General features: G+C 34.8%; 1 protein-coding gene across 3 annotated transcripts in view; it reads right to left on the bottom strand.

Moving 5' to 3' along the window:
- LOC109824940 (aspartokinase 1, chloroplastic-like) overlaps positions 1-15,000 on the bottom strand; it is a 25,722-nt gene that overhangs the window by 291 nt on the left and 10,431 nt on the right. For all 3 annotated transcript variants that reach the window (XM_020391573.1, XM_020391574.1, XM_020391575.1), the window contains exons 5-13: positions 10,114-10,268; positions 8,191-8,340; positions 7,996-8,091; positions 5,143-5,259; positions 1,833-1,952; positions 1,649-1,741; positions 1,446-1,562; positions 226-342; positions 73-135 (exon numbers count right to left, since the gene is read on the bottom strand). In XM_020391573.1, the coding sequence (XP_020247162.1) occupies positions 73-135; positions 226-342; positions 1,446-1,562; positions 1,649-1,741; positions 1,833-1,952; positions 5,143-5,259; positions 7,996-8,091; positions 8,191-8,340; positions 10,114-10,268 (1,028 nt within the window). The remainder of the gene's footprint in view (positions 1-72; positions 136-225; positions 343-1,445; positions 1,563-1,648; positions 1,742-1,832; positions 1,953-5,142; positions 5,260-7,995; positions 8,092-8,190; positions 8,341-10,113; positions 10,269-15,000) is intronic.

A 15,000-nucleotide genomic window follows, 5' to 3' on the forward strand; every position in this document is an offset into this window, starting at 1 on the left:
ATCTGCAACAACAAAGCTACAAGTGTAGTAAGATGATAGAGGGGGCTATCTGCAACTAATCCAATAAATTACCTTGGATGCTCCTTGAGATATCATTTGTACATTGATGTTGTTCTTCCGGAACACACTGAATGCCTGAGCACCAAATGGTTAAAATACTATTACGTAGAAAATAAACGGAAAAGGGGAAATTAGACAGCTTGTTCCTGGATGAAAAAGATAAACCTTCTCTAGTATCAAAGAAGAATGTTGCACATTTCCTATGAGAGATATTATTGATCTGTGTTGAAGAAGATTAACCACTGCAATTTTCTCTAGCTCTTCCATAACATGGTCTAATTCCTGCTCAGTCAAGTACAAGATTTGAAGTTTCAACGCAAGGGTCAACGGGAAATAAGGGAGTGCAAATGGTGCTGACCAAAACGAGGCAGAATATGCCCTAGTGCATGATTGCCAACAAAAAATTGGTTGCTAACCAATTAAGAGAAGTATTATAGTATGACGAATTAAGAGAAGTATTATAGTATGACAAATTATATATTTATGCTCAGTTCAACACTTCAACATGATGCAGCTGCTTCAATATAAACTCGGTTCAGTTACAATTCTCAGCTTAGAACCTGAGCTCAGTCACTTAAGATATGGACATGCTGATAGGAGATTAAAGGGAGCTTGAGCAAACGCCATGTAAAAATTATAAAATTTACTATTATAAAATTGATTTAGCTCGACTTTGACTAATAACATGTTAGGTGTATTACTAAATTTATTCATAGGGATGAGAAAGTAGTGGATGTCCAATGCGATAAATTATATGTAGAGGAACTATTTGGTAACTAACCATTAAGAGGTTTGGTGCGTGCATATGTGATATAGTAACCGCCTACTATTAGATGGACGGCTGTGTACATGTGTGCAAGCGTAATGCTTCTGCATCCACATATCCTACATTTTAAGAATTTACAGCATCAGTGCCATATTGTGTCTACAACTGTGCTTCCAATGTTTCCATAAGTTATTTTCTGTGAAGGAAATTGTGAAGACAGAAAACTCTCTTGGTTATGATGGGGATTGTAACATGTTCAGAGTTCTTCTCCATCCACCGAAAAGAATGGGAGCTCACCTTATTGTCCACCATAAAAAAAGGGTCTTGGTGCTCAAGTGTTCATCATTCTGTCAGAATTGTAGCTTTCTCTTCAAAAGTCAGATAAGAGTGAAGAATTTAAGCTTCGGTTATCCATTTATATGTGTTCCAGGGATCCTTAGCCATGCATATAAGCAGAGCAAGTACAAAATAAGGTCAACTTTTGTGGGGAAAACAATATCAGTCATAGTCATCCCAGGAAACGTATTCTTCCTTAAAAACTTATCGACTTTTTGGAAACTCAAGCAATCAAAAAATTTGAAATGATACTCCAAGAAAAAATGACGGTTAAAAAGCTTGCCTGTTGAATTAGTTCTCTGCTCCATAGTTTAGATGGGTCTAAAGTCAAAGAAATACTGACTTCACTGGTGGCCACACAGTCCACAGAGATATCCAACTCATCAAATATAGAAAAAACCTGCAGTTATGAGATAACTTGTGATCTTGTGATTAAAAAAACAGTGACATGATTATCTTATTCGAGTAATGACATGGTATCCTTACCTTTGCTAGGAAACCATACTGGCCAAGCATCCGAGTGCTCACTATATCCAACATGGTGATATTTGATTTCAAGACTATACTGGTCAATATAGCCTGAAAAGAGCCAATAATGGACAAGTTCAAGACCATGGACATATATGCTAATATAAAATATTTTCTTAATTCAAAAGAATGTGTTACCAACCCCAGTCATATCTCTTGCTTTAGTGATGAGAGTACCAGGAGCTGAGGGATTGTACGAATTCTTGACCCTAACCGGAATATCAGTTTCCCTAGCAGGCCGCATTGACTGGGGATGCAAAACCTGAAATTTAAAAAGGGAGTCAGCAATTTGAAAAGGCTAGAATATGCAAATGTGAAGTAACAATTCTAAGCATCAAAATAAACACTAATCGCATTTCATAGTTCCAAAGCTACAGTGACATGCACAAGCATCATATTGAAGAGCTATGCTTTTAATACTTCAACATCAAATTAGCTTGTTTAATTCTTATGTGCAGCCAGAAGTGCGTTTTCGCAATCTCATGCAAGATATGGAAATGGTTTTTTTACAGGGAACCTTCCCTAACTTAGGCCCGATTTCAAGTTACCACTCTTAGTTACCTGAGTTCCAGAAAACCACCATCACATACCATTCTGTCAATATATAACCTTCCATGCTATGCTGCACAGGTACAGTTAGGGTACTGGTACGTGTACGGGCATGGGACATGACGAATTTGTAAATGGTAGGGTACAGGGACATGGCTATATAAATATTTAGATACACGTAGATTATGTATTGAAATTAATAATTTATATGAGAACAAGGTTAAGAATTAAAATTATTATAACATTTTTATGTTCCTTTTATTATTGTGGATTATAAATTAAAAAATCACTAGTTTTTTAACAAGATGTCCAGGCGACCCTTCAAAATCATAATTCGTAACCGAAATATGTCCAATGAGTTTCAAGAAGTGGATGTGAAGTGTAAGATATATGTCCAAAAAATATATGACAAGTGTTTTAAAATTTTAAATTAAAACACGCATTGTATAATTGAGTATATGCCCGAGTAAATGCATGTTTATATGCAAGGAGTGTCCAAGGAGTTTGGGTACGGATATGGGTATGGATATGTGCGGGATACGGGCACGACTTCAAATTAGAAGTACCTAGGTAACATAGCTTCCATGCATTTTTCTGTCAAATTTCTCCATCAACGTTAACGAAATATCAATTATACCTTTAGGGGGTGTTAGTCAATTGGGACATTTTCATGTACAATGGGATAATTGTTAAAGTGGAATAATATTTCGCTAGTGGGATATTTTAGTGGGATAACTAGGAACAATTTTGTGAAGCAGGATATTTTGATAAAATAACGTGGGATAAATTTTTATAATCATGAAGTATATATTTATGCATTTTGAAGATATAAATACTATTTATGTATTTTAAACTTACTATTATTAATTGATAATTGCTTACAAGAATGTTCGTTACTATTAAATAACTTTTGGTTAGACTATAAGATATTGACAATTATTATTATGATGATAGTCTAATGATGGTGATAACCATAATAGGAAATAAGTAAAGAAAAAAATAAAAAATAACAAAATAAATACGAGTTCTAGTTTTTTACCACATAGTTCCAAGCTAAAACTTGGAATAATTTGAGAGACTAGAACTCTCATTTTTGTATAGAAAAATAAAAAAAGTGGGATAATTTTGTACAATTATCCCAATTCTAGTTTTGTTAAAGTTCTGCTTGACTAACACTGTAAAATTTTATTCTAGTTTTAGTTCTATGTGACTAACACCTTAAAATTTTGTTCTAGGTTTAGTTCTATGTGACTAACACCTTAAAATTTTATCCCACAGATTATCCCATTTCTAATTTTAAGTTCTAGGTGACTAACCCCCCCTTAGCTGAAAATTTTTTTGTTCAAGAGAATAGTGTTGTTATATTGTAGGTTTTTTGTGGCCTTTGTTATGATGTCTTACTTGAAGAATGACAGTAAAAGTTTGTTTTCCTTGCCATAGTAATCATTATAATTTCCTTGACTTGATAAAGTTTATGGGAATCCTTAAAAAATGATTTTTATGCAATATATCAGAGTTGCTTAAGATTGAAACTTGCTTTTGAGTTGCCAAAAGAATAGAGTAACCATAACTGTAAAATTTTTCATTGGCACCGTAGGAGTAACCACAACATCCAAGATTACGCTATCGCAAGAACATAAAGCATTGTCCACCTCAATATAATAACTATTATTGCATAATCTCAAAAAACAACCAGATGATCAATATAAAGACTACAGGGGTAAATCTGTCAAACTACAGTTTATTGGACAGAAAATTGGATGGAAAAAGGGCATGGGTGATAATATGTCGACGGAATGGTACAAAGGGGTGGCTTTGTGAAACTCAGGTAATTAAGGCTGATAACGTGAAATAGGGCCTAAGTCCATGTAACAAAATTAAGGGGACGGTACATTTACAAAAATCTACGTCCATCCCTCCATCCCTCTCTCTAACCATGTAGGTATTCACCATATACACCAGCGGATGCTTTAATTATGTCAAATGTCCTCTTCTATAAGATGAGAAATTTGAGGGAAAAGAACCCAATTATATAAAACCCTTCTCCACTAGGTACAGTGTCAACCAGTGTTATTACCTCCTGACTCGCAATCAATATCATATGATGCAGTTCATGAGGAGAAAGATATGAATGGGATGTCTATATTGCAATGATATTTATAAAACATTATCAGGAAGTATGAATTGCATGATATTTGAATTGACGCAATGTATAACTCTGTTTCTATCAACAGATGTAGATCAGAGATATCATAACTGCATGCTTTTAATCTACCTCTTTATCGTCAATGCTTTGTGCGGACAAACTTGGATACTTGGATAAGAGATAAAATTTTATCTCAAGCACAGTTGGGTAAAACTAAAAGCAAGAATAAGTGTACTATCAGTGAGGAACATGATATTGATTTAGTTATCCAAAAATAACTTTTCCATAGATAGTTAAATATTTCTAATAATTTACTTTTGTTCTCCACCTCAGCAGTAAAAAAGTAAAACTCTTGAACTACAAATGCATCCCAGGTTAATAAATGGATAACAAAAATATTATTTAATATCTACCACGCTGTACTGGGAAGAAGGCAGTCACAATTTATGGTTTGTGCTCCTAAGATCAGTACCTTTACTCCTCTTTTTACAATAAAAAGAACTTTAAAAGATTGTGTTAATGCCAGTTCTGAGGTTCCATTTAATTCTCATTCAAATATCTGGAGAACTGTTCATGATTTGTGGTGAGCAGTCATAGGGTGTGACAAAACTCTAAAGCATGTGGACAACTTCTACTTTACCAGTTTTCTTAAAGATGTGGCAAACAATCATGGAGAGCGACAAAATGAATACATCAACGCCCTTAACATTTTACAGCTTTCTATGCACCAACTTCAGATTCTAGTACACGTGTATACCTGTGCACCAAAGTAGGCAAGTTCAGCTGCCTCATCGAATGTCAGGTATGGTACAGGAGTTGCATTCGGACAAATATTAGGATCACATGTCAAAACACCATCAACATCCTTCCACACCTGTTAAAAAACAGCAAACATACATCAACACTATATTTTGCTAGAAAGCATATACTAAATAAACCTAGGGTTGTCAAATGGGCAGTTTTGGGTTGGTCATAAATGAGTGGGCATAATTGTGCTTATTTGTCCATTTATGACCCATTTAGTATTTGCTTCTCACACACCCATTTATTAATGGGTCACTTCTCACCCACCCATTTATTAAATGGGTGGTTCATGGGTGACCCAATAACTCATTTAGGCATTTGACTTTTATATATAAAAAAGTTTTAAGAGTCTATTTTTTAAACTTATAAATGATACATGAAATCTAAAAAAATTCAACAACCCCCTATAAATTTAAAAATTTACAAAAAACACCCTTAAAATTTTTAGAAAATATGAAAAACGGCCTTAGGGGTTTAGAATTATAAAAACAACTCTGTAATTTCAAAACCTAACTAAGGTACATGAAATCCAAAAATTACCAGCATCCCCTTGTAAATTTATAATTTGTAAAAAAACCCTCAAAGTTTAAAAACCTTAAAAAACGCCCTCAAGAGTTCAAAATTACAACACAATCTCAGAATTTTCTAAACTTGCAAATGACACATAAAATTTGAAAATTTTTGGCAGTCCCCTATAAATTTAAAATTTACAAATAACACCTAAATAGTTTTAAAATTTTCAAAAAACATCATCAAGGATTTAGAATAACAAAAACCACCCTGAAATTTCAAAACCTACAACTGACACATAAAATCCAAAAATTACCAGCAGCCCTCTAAAAATTTATAATTTGTAAAAAAACACCCTCAACACTTAAAAATTGCAAAAAAAATCCTCAAGAGTTAAAAATTACAAAACAATCTTATAATTTTCTAAACTTGCAAATGACACATAAAATCTAAAAATTTTCACTAGTCCCCTATAGATATAGAATTTGCAAAAAAACACCCTCAAAGTTTTAAAACATGCGAAAAACACCCTCAAAGGGTTTAGAATTACAAAAACCACCCTAAAATTTCAAAACCCACAATTGACATGAAATTCAAAAATTACCAGCAGCCCCTTGAAATTTTATAATTTGCAAAAAACAACTTCAAAATTTTAAAAATTATAAAAAACACCCTCAAAAGTTCAAAATTATATAAAAAATCGAGAATTTTCTGAACTTACAAATGACACATGAAATTTGGAAATCTCCAACATCCCCTTGTAAATTTAAAATTTGCAAAAAATACACTCGAAATTTCAAAATTTGCAAAAAAACCCTTAAAATTTCAAAAATTGCATAAAACACCAAAAAAATTCAAAACATGTAGATAAACACACTACAAACCTAGAAATTACAATTATCTTCTGTGGTTGTGTTCCATAAATTTCAAACTTAGGGGTATTTTTCATAATTTTACTTTTAGGATGTTCTTTGTAAAGTTTAAATTTATAAGGGAGTGGTGGCAATTTCCAAATTTTGTGTTATTTGTATGTTTAGAAAATTCTGAGAGGTTTATATAATTTTTTAACTTTTGAGGTTTTTTTGTAATTTTTAAACTTGAGGGTGTTTTTTGTAAATTATAATTTTTTGGGGGGCTACTGGTAATTTTTTGATTTTATGTGTCATTTGTAGCTTTTGAAGTTTCAAGGTAATTTTTGTAATTCTAAACCCTTAAAGGTGTTTTTCGCAATTTTTAAAACTATGAGGGTGTTATTTATAAATTTTAAATTTATAGGAGACTGCTGAAAATTTTTAGATTTCATGTGTCATTTGCAAGTTTAGAAATTTCTAAGATTGTTTTGTAATTTTGAACTTTTGAGGGTGTTTTTATAAGTTTTTAGACTTTGAGGGTGTTATCTACAAATTATAAATTTACAGGGTGTTGCTGGTAATTTTTAGATTTTATGTACCTTAGCTAGGTTTTGAAATTTTAGGGTTGTTTTTATAATTCTAAACCCTTGAGAGTGTTTTTCTCATTTTCTAAAACTTTTATGGGTGTTGTTTGCTAATTTTAAATTTATAGGGGGTTGTTGAAAATTCCATGATTTCATGTGTCATTTCTGAGGTTAGAAAGTTTTGAGAGTTTTTTGTAATTTTTAACTAGAAAGTTTTGAGAGTTTTTTGTAATTTTTAACTCTTGATGGTGTTTTTATAATATTTAAACTTTGAGGGTGGTTTTTGCAAAAATCTCAAACTTTTAAGGGACTGTTGGTAAATTTTTAAGTTTATGTGTGTTGGTCATTAGTTACCTGTAAGGTGTTTTCTATAATTTTGAACTTTTAAACATATTTTTGTAGTTGTTGAAACTTTGAGGATGTTTTTGAAAGAATATCCATCTAAATGGGCAAATGGGCGGGTAATAGCCCGCCCATTTATGACCAATTTATCTTTAATAGAAACAATATCCACCCATTTATGACCCATTTAACTAAATGGATGGGTTTGGATGGTTCATTTAGTGGGGGGTATGGGTGGACAAATGGTTTTGGGTCAATTTTGCCATCCCCAACTGAACCCAAATGATTGAGACAGACTTTATGATAAAAGTTTTGTTGTTATCCCATCTTCTACGAAGCAAATAGCATTTATCTCATATATGGAAAATGATCAAAGTTATAGATAAAAAAAACTAGAAGAAACAGGTAAAAATGAAATAATAGATTACACAACTCCAGATGCCAAAAGATTGGAATCCAATTGGTAAAAAAGCGCATTGAAGGCTATGTTCAAAGGGTAAAGCAAATAATATAACTGACCTGTATCTCTCGTAACCCCAAGGCTTTACCAATTGTAGTTGCTGTTAAGTCACTACCACCCCTTCCTAAGGTGGTCACAGAAGAGGATTTCCAACCCTGATGCAGGAAATATATAAATTAATCATTTTCAACTCTTGGTCAACATATAAATGGCATATCAGCTCAGCGAGAAACTAAGAGTTTGGTAGCAATTACTTTTCCCAGAAAACCAGTCACAATTGGAATTGCTGGATCATCAATCCAATCTCCATGCAATCTCTTGGCTACAGCAGGATAAGTTGCTTCAAGGATCTCCGCATTTGTAAAGTCGTCTGTGGTTATAAAGCCAATATCAAATGCATCATACTGCACACAATTAAGTATCAACATTATTAGTTATATAACTACTTACTGATACAGCATTCTAGACTGCTACATAGTGAAGAAGAACTGGCCACTTCAGACCAGTTACAAGAAGAAAATAGGAAATACCTGATGTTTTTTCAACCTATAGTACTTATGATTATGATGTTAGAACATAATAATTTAACGAAAAAAATGGAGGATCGCATAGGCAGCATAGGTGAGTAACTTCAGATGACCAACCATTACAGGAAGACGGTGTTACAGAGAAACCAATGTCTTTCAACAGAGGGTTTAACAAGAAAGACTTGTAAGTAGGGGCAAAAACATGACAGAAGTTGAAGAAAGATAACGTTGGAAAGGAGGGGCACAGAAACAATTTTTTCCCAAAAAGAAAATATAAATAGAATGAACCATCTCCCATCTAAATTAGTTTCGTGGATCATATCTCCAAATCAAGAATGTTATAGCAACAACAACAGGCCAAATCCCAAACTTATGAGGTTAGCTACAAGAAGTCTTTTCTTTGATTCAGCACTATCAAGAGTCTTCGATGAACTTAATCAACCATTTTCCTTTTAACTGCTTACATCCATGTTCTTTTAGGCCTAAAATTCTAATCCTTATTTCTCAATAACTATAATCCTCTCAGTTCTTATAACACACAAAAACATGAACTTGTCAGGCTATTCCACATACCATCTTGGTAGGTTCTCCACATGCTATCAATCTACCGTCAAGAGAGACACAACTCCAACGTATTACAGATAAATTAAGAAGGCTCATAAACAAAAATCTAATCCTTATTTCTCAATAACTGTAATCCTCTCAGTTCTTATAACACACAAAAACATGAACTTGCCAGGCTATTCCACATACCATCTTGGTAGGTTCTCCACATGCTATCAATCTACCGTCAAGAGATACAACTCCAACGTATTACAGATAAATTAAGAAGGCTCATAAACAAAAATTTTCATCATACAAGGAGCTTTCAATCTGATTTCATGTCATCCCTTAATGTTTCTACCTTACCAAAATATCTATAAAGGAAGGCTTAATTACTGACGTGGGCCTGCATCAACCTAGATTTTTTGTTTCTGCAGATTCAAAAAGCTGCAATCTGAATTCCCATGGTGCTTGGAACCTGATGATGTGAGAACTATTTACAAAAACCAGAATTAAAATTTTAATTTATCTTACTAACTATGAAAGCAAATGATATACGTTTCAATCAGATCTAAGGTGCAAATCCCTAGAATTCATATACTGATCAAGTTCACAATCAGGTTTCAGCTATAAACTATCAAATGCAAATGTTGATATTGAATAGCAGAGAAATGTATAGTTTGATGCCATCTAAAGGTGCAATGTATGATACTGGATGTTTCACATGTAAAAATTCAAAAAATGTAGCGCGCAAATTTGATAAAAACACAAGCTACAAGACAAAAATTTGATGACCGTGAACTGCAATAGATATACATGAATCACAGTCTCGCTTGACAGCTATGCAGATGGCATGGAGTCTCTGCATTTTAAAGCAGACTTAAAGTTAGCTAAGCTCTAATGCTGCTTATTTTCAATAAGTGCATATCTCCTATTTGTTCCATAGAAAATATGCATAAGTAACTAATACAACTTTCCTCATTTATATCAATAATGCCACCCAACAAGCTCTCTTAAATCACAACTTTCAGATATAAATATTATCTTAATTTTTATATAAAAGCACTTTGTATTTCATTTTGAAAAGAACATGAACCATCAAGTTACCTGTCGTGCTTTAGCACCAATTTTGTTTAAATATGCTGCAAAAATTCTAGTAGACATGCGTTCCCCAAATGAAACCAGATGGTCTCTTGTACGAAGTGTCAGCTCTTTCATCATGGCAATTTCTTTTAAAAGCTGCTCGAGATCGTCCAGCAGACCTATCAAATTCACAAAACTGTTTACTCATAGTACAGCAGATCTGTACGCAGATTGTGCATGTGAGACCAGTTCTGGGAGTAGATAAAAGCTAAAATTTGATACAACAATTTGACAGTTATAGTTATTAAAAAGTAGTGCTAAATTCTCTGTACTAAAAAAGAGAAGCAAAGCATATAAAGAATAGGTAATTTCAAGAAGTCTCATTGCGTCTTTCAACCTTTGATAGAAAAATGAAAAGGTGAAAATATTTTTTCTTTTTCCGCACTATACCAACAAATTACTACTGACACAATCATGTCATTCTTGGGTAGAGCCGTAGAGGCACATCGGATCTGACCAACATATCAGGTCGACATAGTATTTTTCGTGTGAACTACAATACTCTTCTTATTGTTCATTTATTTAATTTTTTCCTTTACTCTTATCACTTGAAGCTTATAATATTTACATGTATCCCTTGATTGCATTGTTTATTTCCATGCATGACACAATATCTCATTTAACACTTACATTTAGATTCTACTATTTTTAGTAGATAAATGAGGTTAAGGAAACTGCATCAGGTCAAAAATACCAATACTCAAAGAAATGAGAATATATCTTTCTTGACTAAACTATTTTCTTCATGTACCTCACTATCCAACAAGGGACAACCACCACCACATGACCCAAACCTTACATTTAGGACCTCACCAATGCAAATAGGCAACTTCATGTAGTAAATATCACTAATATCACGCCAGACATTCACGTATTAGAGTAAGGAGTATCCTTGCTCATATTGGAAGTTCTATTTGTTTCATATTTCATGTAGAAGACTAGCAAAGCATGTGTCAAAAAAGTTGAAAAAAAAAATGAGCGCACTACTTGTGAATAGAAAAACAAAACTTAGAATTGAGGCAAGTTAAGCGACGAGAGACCTACCTTTGTACTGACTACCGACTACAAGGAGAAGATTCTTTTAGACAAAGCCATTAATGGAAATAAAGGGAAGCCACTAATGGAAATAAAGAGAGAGGCTATCAAGGCTCACCTAGGGGGGTGTTTTTTTTTTTTTGTATTGGGTAGGGGTGGGGGGTTACCAATATAGTAGTGGTGATCGCAATTCTCAGAAGGAGATGTACAGTGAGAAAGAATCTCAACTATCAAGGGATTTGAAGCAAATCTTGATTTTTTATTTGTCAATACTAGCAGCAACCATTTAGCAATATTTAAAGCCATTACTTCTCCACTGGCAGCAGCATGATTAGACATAATAGATGTTTGAAGGGAACATGTCCCCACTGGTCAAGCGCCCTTTTTATGGGCCAAAACCTGAACTCATGCCTCAATGTCAAATTTTAGAAAATCTGCTTTAAATTTGTGGCTAGTGGGATTTGAATATGGGTTACTCTAATATCTTATTGATTTCCCTAACCATTACACTGAAACTCCGAAGGTATGGTGTGGGTTGAGAGTTATATTTTATATTGTAACATGTATAAACTAATATTTTGAGTTTGAGAATCTACTCAAGTTGCAAGTTTAATTTGCTGAAGGTTCTTTTTTTTATTTGTCTGTGTCGTGTTTGGGGGAAAATTAGGGTTACTATCTCTCATAGAGAGGTACCATTTTATATTAATGCACTCTTACAAATAGGTCCTTACAATATTAACTAATTAACTTAATCTATCTAAATAACTCAACACTCCCCCTCAAGATGGGCGATATATGTCAATCATCACCATCTTGTTACAAAAGATATCATACTCTCTAGAACCTAATCCTTTTGTTAAACAATCAGCTAATTGCTCTTCTGATTTCACATAGCTCAAAGTCAGAACTCCTCTATTCAGTTGTTCCTTAATAAAGAACCGATCAATCTCCACATGTTTGGTCCGATCATATCGAACAGGATTGTTTGCAATATTAATTGCCGATTTGTTATCACACCAAAATTGTAAGGAGTCTCTTCTAAACAAGCGCAGCTCAGATAATATGTTTTTGACCCACATCAACTCGCACAGACTAACTGCTATAGCCATGTACTCGGCCTCAGCTGTAGACCTAGCCACCACATCTTGCTTCTTGCTACGCCAAGATACGAGATTGTCTCCAACAAATACACAGTAGCCTGTAGTAGACCTACGATCATCCATACAACCCGCCCAATCAGCATCACAATAGCCTTCGATTCTCAGATGTCCAGAACTCCTGAACCATAACCTCTTTCCTGGGCTTCCTTTAATATACCTAAGAATTCTGCGAACTGCCTCCATATGCTGCCCTCTGGGATCATGCATATATCTACTCACCACACTCACTGCATGAGTAATATCAGGTCTCGTATGGCATAGATATATAAATCGTCCAACTAATCTTTGATATTGCTCTTTACTCACCGGGTCACCACCCTCGGCACACATCTTATGATTCTGCTCGATAGGAGTAGATGCAACTCTGCACCCCAACATCCCTGTCTCTGAGAGAAAATCCAGAGCATACTTTCGCTAAGAAAGCACTATACTCTTTCTCGACCTTGCAATTTTAATTCCGAGGAAGTACTTCAACTGCCCCAAATCTTTACTGTAGGTTTTTTAGAAGAAAAATATCTCATACTTCTTCAATTTTTATTAGAAAAACGAGTACACATAAATAGCAGAGAAAGGCCTCAAATCAGAGATCCCACCAAATCAGGAAAATCCTCAATAAGCCAATCTCTAGACTAGAAAACAGAAAAACTAACTGTAAATCAAATCTGAAACTGTTATTTCAGATTTTATTGAAACTAACTAAAAAATAAAATCTGAAACAGTAATTTCAGAGAAAATCCTAACTTATATCCTAACAAATCCGACACCCCCCCTCAAGTTGGTGCATAGATGTCTATCATGCCCAACTTGCTTACAACCAACTCAAAACTAGTTCTGAAGAGTCCTTTGGTGAAGACATCAGCTATTTGTTGCGTAGATGGAACGAAAGGCATGCAAATAGCCCCACAATCAACCTTCTCCTTTATGAAGTGTCTGTCAATCTCCACATGTTTCGTGCGATCATGTTGTACTGGATTTTGTGCAATACTTATGGCTGCTTTGTTGTCACAATACAACTTCATTGGCATATGTATTGGTATCTGCAACTCTTCAAGAATTCTCCTCAACCAAAGCATCTCACAGACTCCGTTGGCCATAGCCCTATATTCTGCCTCGGCACTGCTCCTTGCTACAACATTTTGTTTCTTGCTTCGCCATGTAACCAGATTTCCCCAAACATAAGTACAATATCCAGAAGTGGATCTCCTGTCAGTAACTGAGCCAGCCCAATCTGCATCTGTATATGCTTCTAAGTTCTGCTGTGTGGTCTTCTGAAAGAGTAAGCCCTTGCCTGGTGTACTTTTTAAGTATCTAAGAATCCGATATACTGCTTCAAGGTGTTTCTCATAGGGTGAATGCATAAACTGGCTTACCAAACTCACAGCAAAAGCGATATCTGGTCGTGTGTGTGATAAGTAAATCAACTTTCCCACCAATTTTTGGTATCGAGTTGTATTCACCATATCACCTTCCTTGTCATCTCCAAGTTTCTGATTGGGATCAATTGGAGTGTCAGTTGGCCTACAATCACTCATTCCAGTCTCCTTAAGGAGATCAAGAACATATTTTCGTTGGGAGACAACAATCCCTTTCTTCGACCGAGCAACCTCCATGCCAAGGAAGTACCTCAAAGATCCTAGATCCTTGATCTCAAATGTTGATGAGATGGAAGTCCTCAATTGATTCATCTCAAGTACATCATCTCCAGTGAGAATTATATCATCTACATACACAATTAGTATGGAAATCTTCCCATCCCGTGAATGTTTGAAAAACATCGTATGATCACCTTGCCCTTGAGAATATCCTTGACTTTTAATGAACTGAGTAAATTTCTCAAACCAAGCTCTTGGCGACTGTTTCAACCCGTACAAGGACTTCTTCAGTTTACACACCTTTGTGCCGAACTTTTCACCGAATCCTGGGGGTGCATCCATGTACACTTCTTCCTCCAAATCTCCGTTGAGAAATGCATTTTTTACATCTAACTGTTGTAGGGACCAATCAAGATTAACTGCAAGAGACAAAAGAACTCTCACGGAGTTTAGCTTAGCAACTGGGGCGAATGTCTCCAAGTAATCAATGCCGTAGGTCTGAGTGAATCCCTTGGCTACTAGTCGAGCTTTGTACCTTTCTATAGAGCCATCAGATTTATACTTGGCAGTAAACACCCATTTGCACCCTACAGTTTTCTTCCCTCTCGGTAGATCAACTAATTCCCATGTGCCATTTTTTTTAAGAGCTTTCATCTCCTCGAAGACAGCCTCCTTCCACTCAGGAACTTTCAGAGCATCCTGCAGAGTATTAGGAATCTCCATACAAGACAATTGTGTGGTAAAAGCACGAAAGACAGGTGAGAGGTTTTCATATGACACATATTTGGACAATGGGTGCTGGGTACAAGACCTCACACCCTTTCGGATGGCAATGGGAAGGTTAGAATCGACGCACTCTGTATTTGAACAAGCCTCAGGTTCAGAACTAGCTGACTCAGAACTCGAAGATGAAGTGGACTGAACATGAGGTAAAGAATCAATAAGGACATTACCTGAAGGGTTTATGGATTCTGGGCAGTGCAAAGGATTGGAAGACCCTTTCTTTTGAGTTATCCTCTGTCGTGAGTAGACAATATCAAATGGTACTAGTGTTGTAGTTTTTT

Source organism: Asparagus officinalis, chromosome 10, assembly GCF_001876935.1.
Source record: "Asparagus officinalis chromosome 10, Aspof.V1, whole genome shotgun sequence".
Classification (NCBI taxonomy): domain Eukaryota; kingdom Viridiplantae; phylum Streptophyta; class Magnoliopsida; order Asparagales; family Asparagaceae; genus Asparagus; species Asparagus officinalis.